Genomic DNA, 22,818 nt, shown 5'->3' on the forward strand with positions numbered 1-22,818 from the left:
TCCTGTCTTGTGTATCTGTAACCTCCCACTCCCAACAGTGAGAAATTTGGCTTCCATTTACCATCCATTTGTTAATATTTAATTGTTCATTTCCTCTATACATGTATAGTAGTTTCAGATTTTTTAAAAAATTATTTGAGACAGAGTCTTGCTCTGTCAGCTAGGCTAGGGTACAGTGGCACGATCATAGCTTACTGCAGCCTCAAACTCCTGGGCTTAAGTGATCTTCCTACCTCAGCCTCCCAAATAGCTGGGACTACAGATGTGCACCACCACACCCAGCTCATTTTAAAATATTTTTGTAGTTTTGCCCAATGGCTCATGCTTGTAATCCCAGCACTTTGGGCACATCATTTGAGCTCAGAAGTTTGAGACCAGCTTGGGCACCATGGTGAAATCTCATCTCTACCAAAAATACAAAATATTAGCTGGGCATGGTGGCATGAGTCTTTGGTCCCAGCTACTTGGGAGGCTGAGGCATGATCACAGCTCACTGCAACCTGCTACCTGAGCCCAGGTGATCCTCCCGCTTCAGCCTCCTGAGTAGCTGGGACCACAGACTGTGCCACCACACCTGGCTAATTAAAAAACTATTTTTTAGAGATAGGTCTCACTGTGTTGCTCAGGCTGGTCTCAAACTCCTGGCCTCAAATGATCCTCCTACCTCGGCCTTCCAGAGTGCTGGGATTATAGGCATGAGCCACCTGTGCCCAGCCTAAACTATTTTAAGTATACAATCCAGTGGGTTTTTGTTTTTTTTTTAGTATATTCACAATGTTGTGCAACTGTTGCCACTGCCTGATTCCAAAACACTTTCATCACCCAAGAGAAACCCTTGTAACAATTAAGCAGTCACTCCATGGTTTCTCAGTCCCCTGGCAAGCACTGATGGAGCTTTCTAAAAAGTGTTTTGTCACTACTCTCAGATACTCCAATTCAGTACCTCTGAAAATGAAGCGAGGGATCTGTATCTTTTAAAAAAAGTATTCTACTTGCTTCTGGTAACCAGGCAAGTTTATGTTATCAAGTGTTTTGAGCCTAAAAATGTACAGCTTATTAAATTTGAGAGTAAATTGTAATGTTCTAGAAGCAGTTATAGGAATCAAGGAGTACCTCATCATAGCTAAAAGCAATGCCAACACAATCTGATTTTCTCTAAGAGTCACCTTAGGGTTGAAATGAGAAAAAAATCGTCTTATAAACTGTTAGCTTGTTGCATACATGTTTAGATTTCAGATAAATTTAATCTGTAGTCAGTATTCATTCATCACTCAGTTTTGGTGTATTTTGTTCTCCTTGTTTTCTCCTAGTTTTTATTTTTTGTTTTTGTAGAGATGAGGTCTTACTGTGTTGCTTAGGCTAGTTTTGAACTCCTGGGCTCAAGTGATCTTCTCGCCTTGGCCTTAGCGTGTGTGTTTCCTTAAATTTTTTTTAAAAAAGTCTGTTTACCTTAGTTCAGTCAGAAGAAAGCTATACTTCTCCATGACCTTCGATACCTTAGTAAAAATGAGCTTTTAAAGAATGGGTACTGATTGCCCAGTATGTAGCCATGGTAAGGCTAAGTATCTCTGAAAACTTAGTTGGGAAAGATTTGTAGACAGACTTTAACTTTGATCCATTTTTGTTCTTTTTTTTTTTTTTTTTTTTTCGATTTCTGTTTTTAATTGAAAAATAATTATATATAGTTATGGGATACTATGTGGTGTGTTGATATATTTATACATATGGAATGATTATACCAAGCTAATTAACACATTCATTACCTCTCATACTTACATATTTTGTTGTAGTGAGAACATTTAAATATTTATTTACAATTTCTTTTTTAGAGACAAGGTCTCACTTTGTTGCTCGGGCTGGAGTGCAGTGACTCAATCATAGCTCACAGCAAGCCATCTTCCTGCTTCAGCCTCGCGAGTAACTGCAACTACAGAGGCATGCAACCACACCCAGCTAATTTTTTTTCCTTCAACTTTTAAGTTATGGGGTACATGTGCAGGATGTGCAGATTTGTTATTTAGGTAAACGTGTGCCATGTTGGTTTGCTGCACAGATCAACCCATCACCTTGATATTAAGCCTCGCATTCATTAGCTATACTTCCTGATGCTCTCCCTCCAGCAGCCTCTCCCTCCTAAGGGCCTCAGTGTGTGTTCCCCACCCCCCATATATCCATGCATTCTCATTGTTGGGCTCACCCAAGTGAGAACATGTGGTGTTTGGTTTTCTGTTGCTGTGTTAGTTTGCTGAGTATAACAGTTTCCAGCTCCATCCGTGTCTCTGCAAAGGACATGATTGCTTTCCTTTTTATGGCCGCATAGTATTCTATGGTGTATATTTACCACATTTTCTTTATGCAGTCTATTGTTGATGGGCATTGAGGTTGATTTCACATCTTTGCTATTGTGAATAGTGCTGCAGTGAACATGCACATGCATGTATCTTTATAATAGAATGATTTCTTTTCCTTTGGGTGTATACCTAGTAATGAGATTGCTGGGTCAAATGGCATTTCTGCCTCTAGATCTTTGAGGACTCATCACACTGTCTTCCACAATAGGTGAACTAATTTACACTCCCACTGACAGTGTAAAAACATTTATTTTTCTCTACAACCTTGCCAGCATCTGTTTCTGGACTTTTTAGTAATCACCATTCTGACTGGTATGAGATGGTATCCCATTGTGGTTTTGATTTGCATTTCTTTAATAATCAGTGATGTTGAACTTTTTTCATGTTTTGGCCACGTGAATGTTGTCTTTTGAAAAATGTCTGTTCATGTCCTTTGCCCACTTTTTAATGGGGGTGGTTTTTTTCTTCTTGTCAATTTAAGTTCCTTATAGACTCCAGATATTAAACCTTTGTCAAAATGGACAGATTGCGAAAATTTTCTCCCATTCTCTAGGTTGCCTGTTCACTCTGACGATAGTTTCTTTTGCTGTTTGCTGTACAGAATCTCTTTAGTTTAATTAGAATCCCATTTGTCAATTTTTGCTTTTGTTGCAGTTGCTTTTGGCATTTTCATCATGAACTCTTTGCCTGTGCCTATGTTTGGGATGATATTGCCTAGATTTTCTTCTAGGATTTTTATAGTTTTGGGTTTTACATTTAAGCCTTTAATCCATCTTAATTGTTGTATAAGTTGTAAGGAAGGGGTCCAGTTTCAAGTTTTTTGCATATGGCTAGCCAGCTCTCCCAGCACCATTTATTAAATAGGGAATCCTTTCCCCATTTCTTGCTTTTGTCAGGTTTCTCAAAGATCAGATGATTGTGTGTGTGCCTTCTTGTTTTTGAGTTCTCTATTTTGTTCAATTGGTCTATGTGTCTGTTTTTGTATCAGTACCATAATGTTTTGGTTATTGTAGCCTTGTAGTATAGTTTGAAGTTGGGTAACATGATTCCCACTTTTGTTCATTTTCCTTAGGATTTTCTTGGCTATACAGGCTCTTTTTTGGTTCCGTATGAATTTTAAAGTAGTTTTTTCTAATTATGTGAAGAATGTCAATGGTAGTTTAATGGAAATTCCATTGAATCTATAAATTACTTTGGGCAGTATAGCCATTTTCACAATATTGATTCTTCCTATCTATGAGAATGAAATGTTTTTCGATTTGTTTGTGTCCTGTCTTATTTCCTTGACCAGTGATTTGTACTTCTCCTTGAAGATGTCCTTTACTTCCCTTGTTAGCTGTATTCCTAGATATTTTATTCTCTTTGTAGCAATTGTGAATGGGAGTTCATTCATGATTTGCCCTCTGTTTGCCTGTTGTTGCTGTATAGGAATGCTAGTGATTTTTTTCACATTGATTTTATATCCTGAGACTTTGCTGAAGTTACTTATCAACTTAAGAAGTTTTGGGGCACAGACAATGTGATTTTCTAGATATAGGATCATGTCTTCTGCAAACAAAGATAATTTGACTTCCTCTCTTCCTATTTGAATACACTTTATTTATTTCTGTTGCCTGATTGCCCTGGCCAGAACTTCCAATACTGTGTTGAATAGAAATGGTGAGAGAGAGGGATCCTTGTCCTGTGCCAGTTTTCAAGGAGAATGCTTCTAACTTTTGCCCATTTAGTATGATATCAGCTGTGGGTTTGTCATATATGGCTCTTATTATTTTGAGATATGTTCCTTCAATACCTAGTTTATTGACAGTTTTTAACATGAAGGAATATTGAATTTTATGACGGCCTTTTCTGCATCTGTTGAGATAATCATGTGATTTTTATCTTTAGTTCTGTTTATGTGATGAGTTACATTTATTGATTTGTGTATGTTGAACCAACCTTGCATCCCAGGGATGAAGCCAACTAGATCATGGTGAATAAGCTTTTCGATGTGCTACTGGATTTGGTTTACCAGTATTTTATTGAGGATTTTTGCATCAATGTACTTCAGGGATGTTGGCCTGAAGTTTTGTTTTTGTTGTGTCTCTGCCAGGTTTTGGTATCAGGTTGATGTTGGCCTCATAAAATGAGTTAGGGAGGAGTCTCTCCTTTTCAATTTTTTGGAATAGTTTCAGTAGAAATGGTACCGGCCCTTTGTACCTCTAATAGAATTCAGCTGTAAGTTTGTCTGGTCCTGGGCTTTTTTTGATTGGTAGGCTATTTATTATTGCCACAATTTCAGAACTCATTATTGGTCTATTCAGGCATTCAGTTTCTTCCTGGTTCAGTCTTGGGAGGGTGTATGTGTCCAGGAATTTAACTGTTTCTTCTAGATTATCTTTGTGCATAGAGTCTATGTGCATAGAGATGTTTATAGTATTCTCTGATGGTTGTGTTTCTGTAGAGTCATTGGTGATATCCCCGTTGACTGTTTCTGATTATGTCTATTTGATTCTTCTCTCTTTTCTTCTTTCTGAGTCTAGCTAGCAGTCTGTTTTAGTAATATTTTTCATAAAACTAACTCCTGGATTTCTTGGGTTTTTTTTAAAGGATTTTTCTGTGTCTCTGTCTCCTTCAGTTCAGCTCTGATCTTGGTTACATCTTGTCTTCTGATAGCTTTGGTGTTTATTTGCTCTTGGTTCTCTAGTTCTTTTAATTGTGATGTTAGGTTGTTAATTTGATATCTTCCTAGCTTTTTGATGTGGGCATTTAGTACTATAAATTTCCTTCTTAACACTGTTTTAGCTGCATCCCAGAGATTATGGTATGTTGTCTCTTTGTTCTCATTAGTTTCCAAGAACTTATTGATTTCTGCCTTAATTTTATTATTTTCCCAGGAGTCATTCAGGAGCAGCTTGTTTCATTTACATGTAGTTGTATGGTTTTGAGTGAATTTCTTAGTCTTGAGTTCTACTTTGATTGTGCTGTGTTCTTAGAGAGTTTGTTGTAATTTCAGTTCTTTTGCATTTGCTGAAGATGAGTGTTTTATTAATACTTCTAATTATGTGATCAATTTTAGAGTAAGTGCCATGTGGTGATGAGAAGAATACATAATCTCTTATTTTTGGGTGGAGAGTTCTGTAGAGATATCAGGTCTGCTTAATCCAGAGTTGAGTTTAGGTCCTGAGTATCTTTGTTAATTTTCTATCTCTGTGATCTGTCTAATATTGTCAATGGGGTGTTAAAGTCTGCCACTATTATTATGTATGACTCTAAGTCTCTTTGTAGGTCTCTAAGAACTTGCTTTATGAATCTGGGTGCTCATTTATTGGGTGCATATGTATTTAGGATAGTTAGCTCTTCTTGTTGAATTGAACTCTTTATTATGTAATGCCTTTCTTTGTCTTTTTTGATCTTTGTTGTTTTAAAGTCTGTTTTGTCAGAAACTAGGATTGCGACCCCTGCTTTTTTCTGTTTTCCATTTGCTTGGTAAGTTTTTCATCATCCCTTTATTTTGAGCCTATGTGTATCTTTGCACTTCAGTGGTCTCTTGAAGCCAGCATACTGATGGGTCTTGATTCTTTATACATTTTGGCATTCTGTGTCTTTTAATTAGGACATTCAGCCCATTTACATTTAAGGTGAATATTGTTATTAGTGAATTTGATCCTGTCATCATGATGTTGGTTATTTTGCAGACTTGTTTATGTGGTTGCATCATAGTGTCACTGTTCCATGTACTTCAGTGTGTTTTGTAGTAGCAGGCTGTGGAAAGGAAAGTTTTTCCTTTCCATATTTAGTGCTTCCTTCAGGAGCTCTTGCAAGGCAGTGATGAATACTCTCAGCATTTGCTTATCTAAAAAGAATCTTATTTCTCCTTTATGAAGCTTAGTTTGGCTGGATATACAATTCTGGGTTGGAAGTTCTTTAAGAATGTTGAGGCTGGGCGCGGTGGCTCACGCCTGTAATTCCAGCACTTTGGGAGGCCAAGGTGGGTGGATCAACTGAGGTCAGGAGTCGAGACCAGCCTGAACAACATGGCAAAACCCCATCTCTACTAAAAATAGGAAAATTAACCAGGCATGGTGGCACGCATGTAATCCCAGCTACTTGGGAGGCTGAGGCAACAGAATCACTTGAACCCAGGAGGTGGAGGTTGCAGTGAGCCAGGGTTGTACCGTTGCACTTCAGCCTGGGCATGAAAAGTGAAATGCCATCTCACAAATGAAAGAATGTTGAATACTGGTCCCCAATCTTTTCTGACCAGTAGCTTTTCCACTGAGAGGTCCACTGTTAGTCTGATGGGTTTCCCTTTGTAGGTGACCTGGCCTTTCTCTCTGGCTGCCCTTAACATTTTATCTTTTGTTTCAACCTTGGGAGAATCTGATGATTATGTGTCTGGGATTGATCTTCTTACTGGGGTTCTCTGGATTTCCTGAATTTGAATGTTGAGGAAGTTCTCCTGGATAATATCCTGAAGTATGTTTTCCAATTTGATTATATTCTCCTCATCTCTTTCAGGTACCCCAATTGGTTTTAGGTATGGTCTTTTTACATAGTCCCATATTTCTCAGAGGTTTTGTTCATTGCTTTTCATTCTTTTTTCTCTATTGTCTGCCTATTTCAAAAAGATAGTCTTCAGGCTCTGAGATTCTTTCCTCTGCTTGGTCTATTCTGCTGTTGATACTTGTGGTTGCATTGTGAATTTCTCATGTGTTTCTCAGCTCCTTCAGGTCAGTTATGCACCTCTCTAAACTGGCTCTTCTGTTTAGAAGTTCCTCTGTTTTATCACAATTCTTAGCTTCTTTGCATTGGGTTACAACATGCTCCTGTAGCTCAGCAGAGTTCATTATCACCCACCTTCTGAACCCTACTTCTATCAGTTCAGCCATCTCAACCTTAGCCCAGTTCTGTGCGCTTGCTGGAGAGGCGTTTTGGATATTTGGAGAAGAGGCACTCTGGCTTCTTGAGTTTCCAGCATTTTTTTGTGTTGATTATTTCTCATTGTTGTGGGCTTATCTACCTTCGATTTTTGAGGTTGCTGATCTTTAAATGGGGTTTTCATGGTGTCTTTTTTGTTGATGCTGCTGCTGTTTTCTATTGCTTTTCTTTGAACAGTCAGGCCACTTTTCCATAGGGCTGCTGCAGTTTGCTGGGGGATTGCTCCAGACCCTAGTTGCCTTGGTTTTTCCCTTACCTGTATGTATATCACCTGTGAAGGCTGTGAAACAGCAAAGATAGCAGACTGCTCCTTCCTCTTGGAGCGCCATCCCTGGGGAGAGTACTGACCTGTTGCCAGCCTGGATGCTCCTGTAGGAGATGTCTGGTGATCCCTGTTGGGTAGTCTCATCCAGTCAGGAGGGACAGGATCAGGGACCTGCTTAAAGAAGCAATCTGGCTGCTTTTTGGTAGATAAGGTGTGCTGTGTCGGGGGTAACCCTTCCTTGCACAGACTGCCTGGACTCTCCAGAGCCAGCCAGCTAGGAAGGCTGAGTCAGCTGAATCAGAGACATTGGCCGCTCCTCTCCCACTGGGGGCTTCGTCCCAGGAAGAGATCAGAGTTCATATGACACTGGCTAGAGTTGAAATTCCCGCAGGGAGGTCCCACCCAGTGAGGAGGGATGGATTGGGGTCCCATTTAAAAAAGCAGTCTGGCCATGATGTGGCACAGCAACTGTGCTGCCTTGTGAGGAACTCATCATCAGGACCGCCTGGATTCTTGGGAGCAGGCTAGAACAGCTGAGTCGAATGAACTGCAGAAATGGCAGCTGCCCCTCCTCCTGGGAACTCATCCATTTCAGGCAGTCTCTAGCCTGTTGCACTGGTTGGCTAGAATTCCAAGCCAATGTGTTGAGGTGCCATGGGAATGAGGCCCGCAGAACAACACTGGTTCCCAGGATTCAGCCCCTTCTTAGGGGAGTGTACAGATGATCTCCCACCTTGCTGGGATTCCCAAGGTTGGAGTCTGTAAAACTCCTGGGTTTCTGTGTAAGCCTGAGCAACTGCTCTGCCAAGACTCCACACAGCTCTGTATATTGAACCTAAGGCCCTGGTGGCCTGGGTTCACAAGGGGATCTCTTGATCCACGGGTTGCAGAGATCCGTAGGAGAAGTGTGGTTTCCTGGGTGGGGTTACACAATCACTCACAGCTTCCCTTGGCTGGGGGTGGGGTTTCCTTTGGCTCCTCAATGCTCCTGGGTGAGCCGTTGCCCCACCTTGCTTTTTTTGTTGTCCATGAATCATGACATCCTCCTACTAAGTCCCAGTGTGAGAACCTGGACATTTCAGTTGAAGGTGCTGAATTCACTTGCTATTTTCATTCTTCTCTGTGAGGGTCACAGACTGCAGCTGTTTCTATTCTGCCATCTTGGCCCTTCCTGCCTCTTCCTTGTCTTACAGGTGGAAGCTGAGGAATAATCCCAGTGCTTTGTGAAACTGCTATGAAGAATTTTCAGGTCAAACTTAAGTTGGAAGATAGTGACTAGAGCAAAGAGATGAAAGCATTTAATTTTTTTTTTCCTCCGAGACGGAGTCTTGCTCTGTTGCCTAGGCAGGAGTGCAGTGGTGCAGTCTCGACTCACTGCAACCTTCACCCAGGTTCAAGCAATTCTTCTGCCTCAGCCTCCAGAGTAGCTGGGATTACAGGTGTGTGCCACCGTGCCCGGCTAATTTTTTATATGACCAACATATTTAAAGCATTGATTCTGAGGGCTTAGAACGCACTAAGTGCTGCAGGACTGTAAAGTGATCTCAAAATAGACTCTGTTGTTCTTAATGGAACACTTCTGTAGATATTCCCTTGTATCATACATGTGCAGTCTTCATGTCTGTAGCATACAGATTTGCAAATTCTATTTCTGTTCTCCATAGTCCTCTAGGCCACACTGGTAACTAGAGGTGTTTTTTTCTCTCAGTTTGCAAATAGTCTGAGTTGTCTTTCTCTGTTCTTGGATTCCCTGCCTCCCCATTCTCCCTCCTTTTGTCAATGTTTGGTAGTTTTTCTCCAGAGAAATGGTCTCAAGGCTTCTTTCCTGTTTGATCACTTGATCAGCTTTTCAAAGGCTCCTCTTTCCTTTTTTTTTTTTTTTTGAGACAATCTTGCTCTGTCACCCAGGCTGGAGTGCAGTGACACTATCTTGGCTCACTGCAACCTCTGTCTTGCTGGTTCAAGCAGTTCTCGAGCCTTACCCTCCTGAGTAGCTGGGACTACACGCATGTGCCACCATGCCCCATTAGTAGAGATGGGGTTTCACCATCATGCCCGTACTGTCTTGAACTCCTGAACTCGGGCAATCTGCCTGCCTTGGCTTCCCAAGGTGCCAGAATTAACAAGTGTGAGCCATCACACCCAGCCAAAACCTCTTTTTGACAAAGTTCAGCCTCATCCTATAGGTGATTTTATACTCTCTGCAAAGATAAAATTTTCTCCAAATTGCTAGCCTCAGATGAAGAGCAATTCATAAACAAAAAAAGAACTGTTGTACTAAGAAGTCTGTCAAACAAGACTAGCTGCATTGCAGTTACCTCAGCTTTCAAGAAGGATGTTTATCTGTGTATCATTGCCATTGTCTTGAGTTGTGTTTTTTGATTCTGCTGGTCTTGTTATTATAACTTAGCATTAGTTTAGTGACATTGCTAAGACAATGACATTAGTTTAAGGCAAAGATAGGTCACACTCCACACCAATAGGTGAACGTTTCTGTTGGGCAAATATCTGTATGATAGAAAGTTTTAGTTTTGTTTATAATTTTGACTGAGAAAAGAAACAAACAGCGTTCTTTTTTTTTTTTTAAGACTGGGGCTGGCTCTGTCACCCAGGTTGTAGTAACTCTGCTGCCCAGGCCAGAGTGCAGTGGTGCAATCTCAGCTTACTGCAACCTCCGCCTCCCAGGCTCAAGCAGTCCTCCCACCTCAGCCTCCCCAGTAGCTGGGCTTAGAGGCACACATCACCATAGCCAGCTAACTTTTTAATTTTTGTAGAGACAGGATTTTGCCCAGACTGGTCTCAAACTCCTGAGCTCAAGCAATCTATCCTCCTCAGCCTCTCAAAATGCTTGGGTTACAGGTGTGAGCCACTGATCCAGCCCAAACTCGGTTCTTAAGGTGCTTATACTTAAGGGGAAAAAAAGGCATATGTACATCTTCTCACCCAAACGTTTAGTTTACACTAGAGTTTTTGATGTACCTATATCTTGGTACCTCAGAATAGCAAACAGAATGTTTTGCCTTCATTATAAACAAAATTATTTAGAAATAGCAGTGATATTAAACAATATATTTTTAGTATCCCTTCAATGATCCCAAGTAGTAATGCCATTTAAAAAAACACCAAGAGAATACTGGGTTATTTTGTTTTAGAAGAATATACATTTTACTGCTGTAAATTAGAGTGGAAAACTGTCTAATAGCATACATTTAGAGAAAGTTAATTCTGGAAGTCACTGTTTGATAAATATGTAGACTCTGGTCTGTAAGGAACAAAAACACGTTTTAAGGGAGAAAACATCTTTGAAGGCAAAATAGAATCTGTAAACTGCATCATTTAGCTGTTGGATAACAGAGTCTACAGTAGAGCTTGCAGCTGGTTGGCTTAAACAGGAAAGTAGCCCTGAACAAGCATTAATACCTCTGTGCAGCCCTTAGGGCACAGAAATTGAAGTGCAGGCAGTCTAATAGCCACCAAGACTGTTACACAAAGAATGGAGGAATACGAAGAACTCTTAGCCACATGAAGTTACCACTGAGTATTTTCATTTAGAAAGTGGCTGTACGACTATGCATCTTTGCCCGTTCCCTCTCACCCCCAGCCACATATGAGAGTTCCAGTTTCTCACCAATGTTTGATCTTCTTAGTCTTTATTTTAACCATTCTGGTGGATGACATCTCACTATTTTAAAATTTTGAAAGTTTAATTGACACATAATATTTGTACGTATTTATGGGATACATCTGATGTTTCATTGCATGCGTAGAACATGTAATGATCAAATCAGATAATTTAGGATATTCATCACTGAGCATTTGTTATTTCTGCTTTAGGAACATTTCAGGTTTCACTAGCTATTTTGAAATATATAACATATTGTTAATTATAGTCACTCTACTATGCTGTCAAACATTAGAACTTACTTCTTCTATCTATGTTTGTACCCGTTAACCAACCTTTCTTCATCCCCTACCCTCCACACATACCCTTTCTAGCCTCTGTTAGCTGTCATTCCATCTACCTTCATGAGATCAACATTTTTAGCTCTCACGTATGAATGAGAACATCTCATTATTAATTTTCCTGGTGACTAATGAGCTTGGACATCTTTTCCTGTGCTTATTTGCAATTCATAATATGTTCTTTGCTGAACTGTTAAAATCTTCTACTCACTTTAAAATTGAGTTTATCTTATTGATTCATAAGAATTATTTATATATGTTCTTTAGAGTTATATAAGTCCTTTAGAGTTATATAATCTGGATATAAGTCCTTTTGAGTTATATAATCTAGATATAAGTCCTTTATAAAGATATGATTTGCAAGTATTTTCTCCCAGTATGGCTGGCTTTTCATTTTCTTAACACATTAACAGGGTCATTTAAAGAGCAGAAGTTTTTGTGACATCTAATTTATCCATTTTTTTGCTTTTATAATTTTTGCTTTTCATTGCTTATTTAAGAAATCTTTGTTTAATCCAAGGCCACTAAAATACTCTGTTTTCTGCTAGAAGTTGTGTAGTTTTAGCTTATAAATTTAGATTTATGATGCATTTTGAGGTGATTTTTCTCTGTGAAGTGAGGTAAGGGTCAAGGGATTTTTTTTGTTTTGTTTTGCATTTGGATATACCGTTGTTCCAAGACCATTTACTGAAAGGAATATATCCTTTCTCCAATGAATTACATTGACAGATTCGTTGAAAATCTGTTGGATGCATATGTGTAGATCTGTTTCTGGACTTTTCGTTCTGTTTCATTAATCTGTAAGTCAATCTTTACATTAGTAAACACTATCTTGCTTACTGTATCTTTGTTAGTAACTATGAAAGTCAGGTAATGTGAATCTACTGGTTTATTTTTTTCTCAACATTATTTGGACTTTTCTAGGTTCTTTACATTTTCATATACATCATAGGAACAATTTGTCAGTTTCAAAAAACAAACAAACAAACAAACAAACAAAAAAAACCGGGATTTTGACTAGGATTCCCTTGAATTTATAGAACAATTTGGAGAGACTGACATTTTAATGACATTGAGTCTTCTGATTCATGAGCATGGCATATCTCTCTACATATTTAGGTCTTTTCACACTTGTTTCAGAAGCATTTTGTATTTGTCATTGTACAGTCTTATATACACATTTTGTTGTATTTATCCCTGAGAATTTAGTGTTTTTGATGCTATTGTAGGTTGCATTTTAAATTTTAATTTCTAATTGCTTATTGCTAGTATGTAGAAAAAATTTTCACGTATTCACCATATATTCTTACATATATTTTATCTCTAATAATTTAGTATTTCTGATTCTGTTGTAGGTTGTATTTTTAATTTCAATTTCCAATTGCTTATTGCTAGTATGTAGAAATGAATTTTTATATTTTGACCATGTATTCTATGTCCTTCCTATCTATACATATGTATTAGTTCTAATAGCTTCTTTGTAGATACCTTTGCTTGTCCACATAGATGATCATGGTATCTGGAAATAAGCCTGTTTTACTACTTCTTTCCAAGCCGTATGTCTTTTTTTTCTTGCCTTATTGAACTACATAGGACCACTAGTAAGTACAATGTTGGATAGGAATGGTGAAAATGAGTATCTTGCCTAATTGTTGATCTTAGCATTCAAGGTCCCTTCTAATTCTGGTTTGCTGAGAGTTGTTTATTATTAATGGGTATTGAATGTTACCAACACATTTTCTCTTATCTGTTGAGTTGGTAATACATTTTTGTGGTTTGAGTTAATACAGTAAATGACATATATTGATTTTTTTTGAGGATGGGGGCAGGGCCAGGGCCTCATTCTGTCACCCAGGCTGGAGTGCAGTGGCCTGATCATGGCTCACTGCAGCCTCGACCTCCTGGGCTCTAGCAATCCTCCCACCTTAGTCTCTTGAGAAGCTGGGACCATCTGCATAGACCACCATGCCCAGTTAATTTTTGTATTTTTAGTAGAGGTGGAGTTTTGCCATGTTGTCCTCAAGCTGGTCTTCAACTTTTGGGTTCAAGCTATCTGCCCACTTGGCCTCCCAAAGTGCTGGGATTGCAGGTGTGAGCTGCCATACCTGGCTTGGCTTTACTTCTTTATTGTCTATGAGCAAACTTTGTATAGTTTTAATTATTTTAAATTTGTTAAAGTTTGTTTTATGACACAGAATGTGGCCTACCTTCCGGTGGGGGGAATATTCTGTGTGCCCTTGAAAAGAGACGGTATTCTGTTATTGAGCAGATATTTTTGTAAACATCAATTAGAACCAACTGATTAATGGCTTTTTTCAGTTCTTATATAATCCTTGCTAATGTTCTGTCAATAAAAAGTATAATAGTTGAAGGCTCCAGCTGTAGTTATGAATTAATCTATTTTGTCCATCTGTTGGTAGTTTTTGTTTCATGTATTTTGAAGCTCTGTTGTTGGTTGCATGCACATGTGGGATTGATATGTTGTCTTAGTGAATTGACTCCTTTATCATCATGTCGTATATAATGTCCCTCTTCATTCTGAAGTCCATGTTAACATAGCCACTCAAGCTTGCTTTCTTCCCAAGCACTTGGAAACTCAAGTGCTTCCCTGGGTTCTTTTTCCATTCTTTTACTTTAACCTACCTATTATTATATTTGGAATGAACTTCTTGTTGTTTTTTTCCCGTCGTTCTGGCATTCTCTGTCTTTTGATGTGTTTAGGCCATTTGTGTTTTATGTAATTATTAATATTTGGGATTAGGTCTATATCATTTTATAACTTAGTTGCTCAGTTTTTCTTTTCCTGACTTCTATTGGACTATTTGTACATTTTTAAACATTGCATTTTAACTTACCTAGTGTGATTTGTATTACTTTTTGTATAGTTATTATGTAGTGGTTGCTCTAGGGATTACAGTATACATCTTGGACCCAGAAGCTAACTCCATATTAAATGCTTAATATTTGTGGATTGAAGGAATATTTTTGGACTCCAATTCTGATTTTTATTGTTACTGTTGACATTTTTCTAAATAATTATTGAAAAATAATATAAGCTTTTCTTTACATAGAATCTATTTTAATATATTATTTCACCGTAGAATTTTCTCAAATAATATTCATGACACTCCTTTAGTTCATTAAAAACTTGCTTTACTTCATCTACAAAGGAGACATTGTTTTATCTTCATAGTCTCACTTAGACTGATGTTTATATGTGTTATATTGCTCAGTTTTGCTTTTGAGCCAATCTTTTTGTTTTTATGTGACTCATGACTTTAACTCCATAAGCTTCACCAGTGGCTAGCTTGGTGGACAGTGCTATATTTACATGATTGTTTATATGTTAATAGTTGAAACAGTTGAATGGCCCTAAGGTAAGTTCTGCCTTTTGAGTGTAATGTCAGAAGTTTCTTAATTTCTTCAAGTTTGGTTCCTTCTCTATAAAATGAAAGATTTGAACTGTTTTTCTTTGGTAGTTTTTTGTGTTGTAAGATATGCATTCTAATTTAACTATTTCCAGATTAATATGGCTTTGATAATTTACAGATTAGCTCAGTTTATTTAAGGGATTTTTGTTTTGTTTTGTTTTTTCTATCAAAACCAAAGAAATTTTAAAGCACCAACAGGACAGCAGATTTTACTAATACTCTACTCAAGGTGTCTGAGTTTTAATAATTCACATAGATACTAGAATGACAGCTAACTTACATCTATGATATTCATCTGTAGGAGATTTACAGCAAAAAGAGCTCAGAGTAATTTTGTCAGTCATTCTGCTTGTTGCTGTAGCCCAAGTAATACTTCCCTTGGCCAGCAGTCTCAGGTTAGCCCAGTGCTATGCAGTAGACCTTTCTGTGATTACATAAATGTATACTTGTGCCGTATAGTGCAGTGGCTAGTTTAATTTCATTTTAATTAATTTTAAATTGCTACGTATAGGTAATAGATCATCAGACAGCAACGTAAGTGTAGCCTCATAGGTTCCTCTTTAATATGTAAAGCCCCTTGGAATTTTTTTGGATCGTTCAGGCATAAACTTGTCATAATCATAAGCTCCTGGGAGAATCTTTGACCTATTAAGCTTATAAAATAGGAAAGAGAAGGCTGAACAAATTGGAAATAAAATAATGTATACAGTGGTGATTATGTACAATAGAAGTATATTAATGAATAGGTTGATAAAGTGACTAAATGGCTGAGGATGTTCAGTGAAAGAAAAACTACCTAGGGATTTTAAATGGGAAGGATTTAATGTAGGGAATTAGATGTTGTAAAATTAGTGATCAGACATAGCATGTTCTTGGTTGGGTCTTTAGAAATGACTTCTAAACCAACACAAAACTACCAGGGCATCTATTAGCAGCTCCCATTATGGATTCATGCTGAAAAGAGAAACACTTTGTCACTGCTTCCACTTCACTGCTTTTGGATACTCAGAAAGCTGGAGACGTTACTTGTCTAGAGAATATGGGAAGAAATTTATAAAAGTAATTCTCTTTTCTTTTCGGTGACAAGCTGAGTGGACTTGACTAAGACAACCACGAAAAATAAGGTGAAAACTTACTTTAGCTTAGGATAGACTCTCTGAGAAAATAAGTTGTCTTTTTTTTTTTTGGAGACGGAGTCTGGCTCTGTCACCAGGCTGGAGTGCAATGGCACAATCTCGATTCACTGCAACCTCCGCCTCCCAGGTTCAAGCGATTCTTCTGCCTCAGCCTCCCGAGTAGCTGGGACTACAGGCACGTGCCAGCATGCCCAGCTGATTTTTGTATTTTAAGTAGAGACGGGGTTTCACCATGTTGGCTAGATGGTCTCGATCTCTTGACCTTGTGATCCGCCCACCTCGGCCTCCCAAAGTGCTGGGATTACAGGCGTGAGCCACCACGCCTGACCGAAAATAAGTTATAGAGACAGAGAGAAAACAAATTGGACTAATTGTAGTGCATAAACTTTAAGTAGGTTCTTTTGTATATGCATTCAAATAACCCTTATATATCCATTCTTTACAGATCCAGGATGAGAAGACTGATAAAAGAAGAAGCTAGCTGAAGAGCTATAAAATGCCCAAATCTGGGTTCACAAAACCAGTTCAGAGTGAAAATTCTGACAGTGACAGCAATATGGTAGAGAAACCATATGGAAGAAAGGTATATGATTATACTAAAGATTTGTTGACTCTTTGAACTGGGAAAAAGACTCCCAGTTAAGAATTTTTAGTAATTTCTTATAAGACAAAAACCAATATGGAGGTCAAATAAATCCAACTATTCATGTATGCCCTTTAGAAATAAATTGGATTCCTGCAAAAGTGATTGTTTTTCATTCCCTAAGGTGAACACACAACTACTAAGTAAAACACAATTACTAAGATTGTGCAATTAAGAAATCATTGAGAGAGGGAAAAATTTTTATTATTAGTCATTGTCAGTGACCTGTGATTCTGTCTTTTTATGTCTATCCTTTTTCATTCCTACTTAGTTTAGACCCTTAGAACCTTAGTTTGGACTTCTGCAGTTGTCTCCTAACTGGTCTCACTATCCCTAGTCTCTCCTTATCTCTGGTTTTATACATTGTCTTTGAATTTTTTCCTTCTGTTTACTTTTTTCTTTTAGGTCTTTTTAAAGCCATTTTCTTATGGAAAGATGTCTGAGGTTTTTCCAGACATTTTTAGCCAACAAAGTTGTGCAGCTATCATCACAATAAGGTTTTGGAACATTTCCATCATTGTGGAAAGATCTTTGTTGCCCATTTGTAGTCAGTCTCCACTATAACCCTAAACCCTCCAGGCAACCTCATATCTGCTTTCAAAATCAAGAAGTATAAGTTTTCAAACTGTATTCTTTTCAAAACTGTTTTGAGTCCTTCATGTTTTCACATAAATTTTGGGATCAGCTTGTCAGTTTCTACAAAAATACCTGCTGTGATTTCGAAGGAATTTTATCGAATTTGTTCATTGAATCTGTAGATCACGTTGAGTTGTATTGTCATTTTAATACTGTCTTCCAATCCATGAACATGGAATGTCTCTTCATTTACTTAGATCTTCTTAAGTTTGTCTCAGCAGTGTTTTGTAGTTTTCGGTGTATAGGTCTTGCATTCTATTGTTAAATTATTTGTAAGTATTTTATTCTCTCAGTGCTATTATGGATAATTTCATTTTGGGTTTTTTATTGCTAGTACAGAAATATATTTGATTTTTGATATAGTTATCTTGTATCCTGTGATCTTAATCATTAGTTCTAACAATTTGTAATTCCTTAGGACTTACTTTCTACATATAGAACCATATTATCTCTGAATAAAGATTACTTCTTTTCTAGTCTAGATATTTCTTTTTTTGCTTGATAATCTTTATCCCCCCCTTTTTCCCCCTGATTGCATTGGCAAACTCTTCTTGATTATGGTATTTAGTCTACTCACATTTAACATAATAGTTGATATGACTTATATCTGATGATAATTTTTATATACTATTTTGTTCTTTAGTATATATTTCATGTCATTTTTGTTACCTCTTTTATGTTGCCATTTTTTGTTTTAAATATTTTTTAGTGTACTATTTTAATTTCTTTGATTTTTTAAACTGTGTTTATTATTTTAGATGTTGATTCTAGAGATTGTAATACACATCCTAATTGATCACAGTCTACTACAGGTTGATACTGACACAATTCCAGTAAAATATAGCAGCTTTGCTTCAATATAGCTCCATTTTCTTCCTTTGTTTTATTTATATAACATTGATTACATCTACATATGTTACTAACCAAACAAAAGAATGTTATAATTCTTTGATACAAAATCTTATCTTTTAAAGAAATAAGAGAAATCTATGTTTATGTAGTTTTGGATTTCCCCACAAATTTACTGATTTTGGTATTCTTAATTTTTTCCTATGGATTCCAGTTACTCTCTGGTATAAGAATTTTCCTTAGTATTTACTATAAGGCTAGTCTTCTGCCATGAATTCTGTCAACTTTTTTTTGATCTAGATAGGAATATCTTGATATTACCTTTTTGTTTTTGAGACAGGGTTTCAGTCTGTTGCCCAGGCTGGAGTGCAGTCTCAGCTCACTGCAGCCTTGACCTCTCAGGCTCAAGCAGTCCTCCCACTTCAGCCTCCTGAGTAGCTGGGACCACAGGTACACACCACTATGCCCAGAGATAGGATTTCATCATGTTTCCCAGGCTAGTCCCAAACTCCTGGCCTCAGGTGATCCATCTGCCTCAGCCTCCCACAGTGCTGAGATTATAACTGTGAGCCACCACACCCTGGCCGATTTTAATAAGTAGCTTTATTGAGATATAATTGACATACCATACATTTAAAATATACAACTCATTTGTTTTTAGTATGTTTACAGAGTTGTACAGTCACAACCACAATCAGTTTTAGAAGTTTCACCCCAATATATACTCTTGAGAGAATGAGAGAGAAAGAGAAAAATAACATCTTAATGTTAATATGAACATACTGACATACTGACCTTGCAGATGCCCTCAGGTGATCTCAAGGACCATAATTTGAGAACCGCTGTGCCAGTGTAATAAGTTCATTAATGAAACTACTGAGTGTATAGTGATGGGAGAAAAAAAGGAGAGAATACTGCTTAACAGGTTCAGGGATAGCCTAACTGTAGAACAGGCACTTAATCTGGGTACTGAAGGATGAGTATGCATTTGACCAGAAGGAAAGTGAAAGTAAAGGGTAGTATAAGCAAAAGAAACAGGAAATAAAAAACAAACTAGTTGGGATGAAGCCTATGGAGGATAGGAGGTGAGTCTGTAAACATTAGACAGTGAGCAGTTCATTATAACCTTGTGAAGGATCCTAGAACTTATTCTGTAGTCATTGAGTTGGAAGGGAAGGGTCATAGAAGAGACCAGAGTGCTATTTAATAAAATTTAAGTAGGAGGCAGCATGGGCAGTGGCTTTTGGGATGTAGAGAGGTTGGCAGATCAAAAAGCTGTTGAATGAATTAAACTTGTGTCTGGAGAAAAAATAGTCTGGGACTACTCTGAGTTTGTTTCCATTACTAGGTTAATGATTGGGCCATTTCCCTAAAGGAAATTCAAGAGAAGGAACAGGTTGTTTTGAGTAAGTTTGCTTTGTACTTGCTGAATTGAGTTGGCTCTAGGAACATCCAAGTAGAAATGTTTAGTAGGCAGATACTAGTTTAAGAGCTCAAAACAAGTCTAGATTGGAAATAAATATATGAGGATTTTTAGAAAGTAAGTGTGGAAAAGTGTACAAAGTGTATAAAGTGGTGTAAGAATGGAGGAGGATATACTCTGAGGAATTCAAATTTAGGAGAAGCAAAAAGACAAGGAAAGAGGAGGACAGAGAGAACCAAAGGAGGTTCCACAGAGAATGGCTAAGGAAGGAGAGAATCTGCATTGCTAAATGCCACAGAGAAGTTAATAAGGTGAGACCATTGAAACATTTTAGATGATCTTGTGGAGTTCAGTGGAGATGTGGGGACAGAATACACTGTTAGATTTGAAGAAAGCATTAGAACTTTTATTTCTGCTTAAGTATAGTAAAGGTTACATTTGTGAAAGTTCATCTGGATTGTTTGATGCCACTTTTTGGATTTGAATTTATAAGGCTAAACTTACTGAAACTTCAATTGTTGCTATATACTTTTCATGTATCTTTTAAAAGTTGTCATTAAATTAAGTAGTACCTGAACATTGCCCTCCTAAAAGTGTGATTTCTTAGAAGTGTAGCAACAATAGCAGAAACCAAACACTTCACTAACATATTTCTATTTAAAACATTCTTTAGGTAGGTTAAGAATACTTGTTAATCATTGGATTTATAAAATAAATGACAAGAATAAATACAAACTATTACATTCCTCTAGTTACCAAAATTGTTGGCTTACATAAAGGGATGTATTTCTTCTCAGTCTCTGTTTAACTGTACTATATTTTTCTCAAGATCACTAGTTTGGATAAGGATATTTAACCCCTTATTTTACCTTAAGAGAGGAAGGGCTGTAATTTTATTCCAAAGATGCTGGGTATAGACCATGTTGCTGCTCCTTTTTAAAACAAAGTGAAGAAGTTGGGTTATGTATTTACAATGCGTATTTCTTCGATTGGCTTTTCATAGTGAGTGGCATTGAAGCCAGCTTCTGTGTTCTACTAAGTTGTTTTTCCCCTATAAGATGTTTAAAAATGAGGTTGGGCATGGTTTCTCATGCCTGTAATCCCAGTGCTTTGGGAGACCGAGGTGGGAGAATTGCTCGAGGCCAGGAGTTCAGTACCAGCCGCCTGTGCAAGACCCACATCTCTACCAAAAAAAAAATATATATATATTAGCTGGGTGTGGTGGCACACAACTGTATTCCTAGCTACTGTGGAGGCTGAAGTAGAAACTACAATGAGCTATGATTGTGCCACTGCATTCCAGCCTAGGCAACAGAGCAGGACCCTGTCTCTCTATATTCATTTCTAATTTTTTTTTAAAGTTCTTTTATGTAAATAGAGACCATATTTACAGTTTAATTATGACAGAATATTGCTGTTATGAGGTCCTAAATTAATAAGATACCCTAAACCAAAATTTCACTCCTTAAATTTATTTAAGTAGAGCATAACTTATAGCACATTAATTTTTATATAAAATCTAATAGGATTTTTGTCAAGAATGTTCACACCTTTAACTGCTCTTCTGTGGTCTTTTCCTCCCATTGATTCTAGTTTAGTTTAGAAATTTCTCTGCTACTCTTTTAGCTATAAACCAGTATTTATAATTTGCAAAGCAGAATATTTTATAAAATCTGTTAAGATAATCTAAAACCTGGTTAAATTCATAAAGTATGAGGGGGGATATTAATCATTTTAACCATCTGAATAGTTCTGTCATATCCTTTTCATCATCAGTGTAGTTCAGACATTATTTTCTCTCCAAGTGACTGAGAATTTTTTCTTTTATTATCCAAGTAATTTAATACATGTTTGTTGTTAAAAATCAGAAAACACATATAAGAATGATAATAGAAATTACCAGTTACCTTGTCAACAACTGTGAAAGTTCTGAGATTTTACCCTACTTGTAAGCTAATTAGTTTCATGAATGCTGGCAGAAGACATGATTCCTAGGTTAGTGATAAAGGTATATTTGCTACTCAACAATAGCAGTAGCCAGAGTATCAGTGTTTGTGCCTGTTCCCTGAGCCTCACTTCTCACAAAGGCGATGCAGTGATGGACAGGTGACAACTGCATATGCAGTGGGTTCTATTACAAGGTAGGAACCCTAAATCTTTTAATGATGGGCAGTAAGTCTGCCTGACCTTTTCCCTATTCTGCAGACATTATTACACTGGTCAGTGGACAGATACATTCTTTGCTTTAGAGGGAGACATTATCTCTGTGTTTCAAGGCTGTTTAACCTACAAGTACCCATGAAAAGGTAGTCCAGGACAAAGGAAATTAGTGTCTCTGCTTGCAAGGTTGCAAAAATGCAAGAGAGACATGGATAATTATGTCCCAACACAAATGTACTGCCACCATCTACAGATAGCTATTAACATTTTGGTTTACAAGCATACTTTATTTTATTGCACTTCACTTTGTTGTGCTTTGCAGATAATTGTGCATTTTACAAATTGAAGGTTAGTGGCAACCCTGTGTTGAGCAAATTTATTGGCAACATTTTTCCAACCGCATGTACTCACTTGTGTCTGTGTCATATCTTGGTAATTCTCAATTTCCAACTTTTTCATTATGATGACTAGTGATCTTTGTTACTATTGTAAATTGTTTTGTGGGTGCCATAAACTGTATACAGAGAAGATGGCAAACTTAATGTTGGATGTGTTCTACTGCTCCACTTACTGGCTCTTTCCCCAACTCTGCTCTTCCTTGGGCTTCCCTATTCCCTAAAACAACAGTTTTGAAATTGTTGTGTTTCAATGGTATCTAAGTATTCAAGTGAAAGGAAAGGTGGAATGTCTCTCATTTTAAGTCAAAAGCTCGAAATGATTAAGCTTAGTGAGGAAGGTATGTCAAAAGCTGAGACACATCAAAAGCTAGGCCTCTTGTGCCAGTTAACCAAGATAGGAATGCTAAGGAAAAGTTCTTGATGGACATTAAAAGTGTTGTTAAAGTGAACATACCGTAAGAAAGCAAAACAGTCTTATTGCTGATATGGAGGAAGTTTGAGTGGTCTGGATAGAAGATCAGACTATCTACAGTATTCCCTTAAATCAAAGTTCAATCCAGAGCAAGGCCCTCTCTTAAATTCTGTGAAGCCTGAGAGAGGTGAGGAAGCTGCAGAAGAAAAGTCTGAAGCTAGCATTAAGTTG

At 37.5% G+C, this 22,818-nt stretch overlaps 1 protein-coding gene across 4 annotated transcripts in view; it reads left to right on the forward strand.

Annotated features, from left to right (window-relative positions):
• The window catches only part of ANKRD12 (ankyrin repeat domain 12), a 154,540-nt gene that overhangs the window by 22,859 nt on the left and 108,863 nt on the right, over window positions 1-22,818 (forward strand). For all 4 annotated transcript variants that reach the window (XM_012446798.2, XM_012446797.2, XM_012446804.2 and 1 more), the window contains exon 2: window positions 16,512-16,649. In XM_012446798.2, coding sequence (XP_012302221.2) covers window positions 16,563-16,649 — 87 coding nt within the window. In that variant the 5' untranslated portion in view covers window positions 16,512-16,562. The remainder of the gene's footprint in view (window positions 1-16,511; window positions 16,650-22,818) is intronic.

Source organism: Aotus nancymaae, unplaced genomic scaffold (genome assembly GCF_030222135.1).
Source record: "Aotus nancymaae isolate 86718 unplaced genomic scaffold, 86718_ANA_hifiasm-v0.15.2.pri h1tg000020l, whole genome shotgun sequence".
Lineage (NCBI taxonomy): Eukaryota > Metazoa > Chordata > Mammalia > Primates > Aotidae > Aotus > Aotus nancymaae.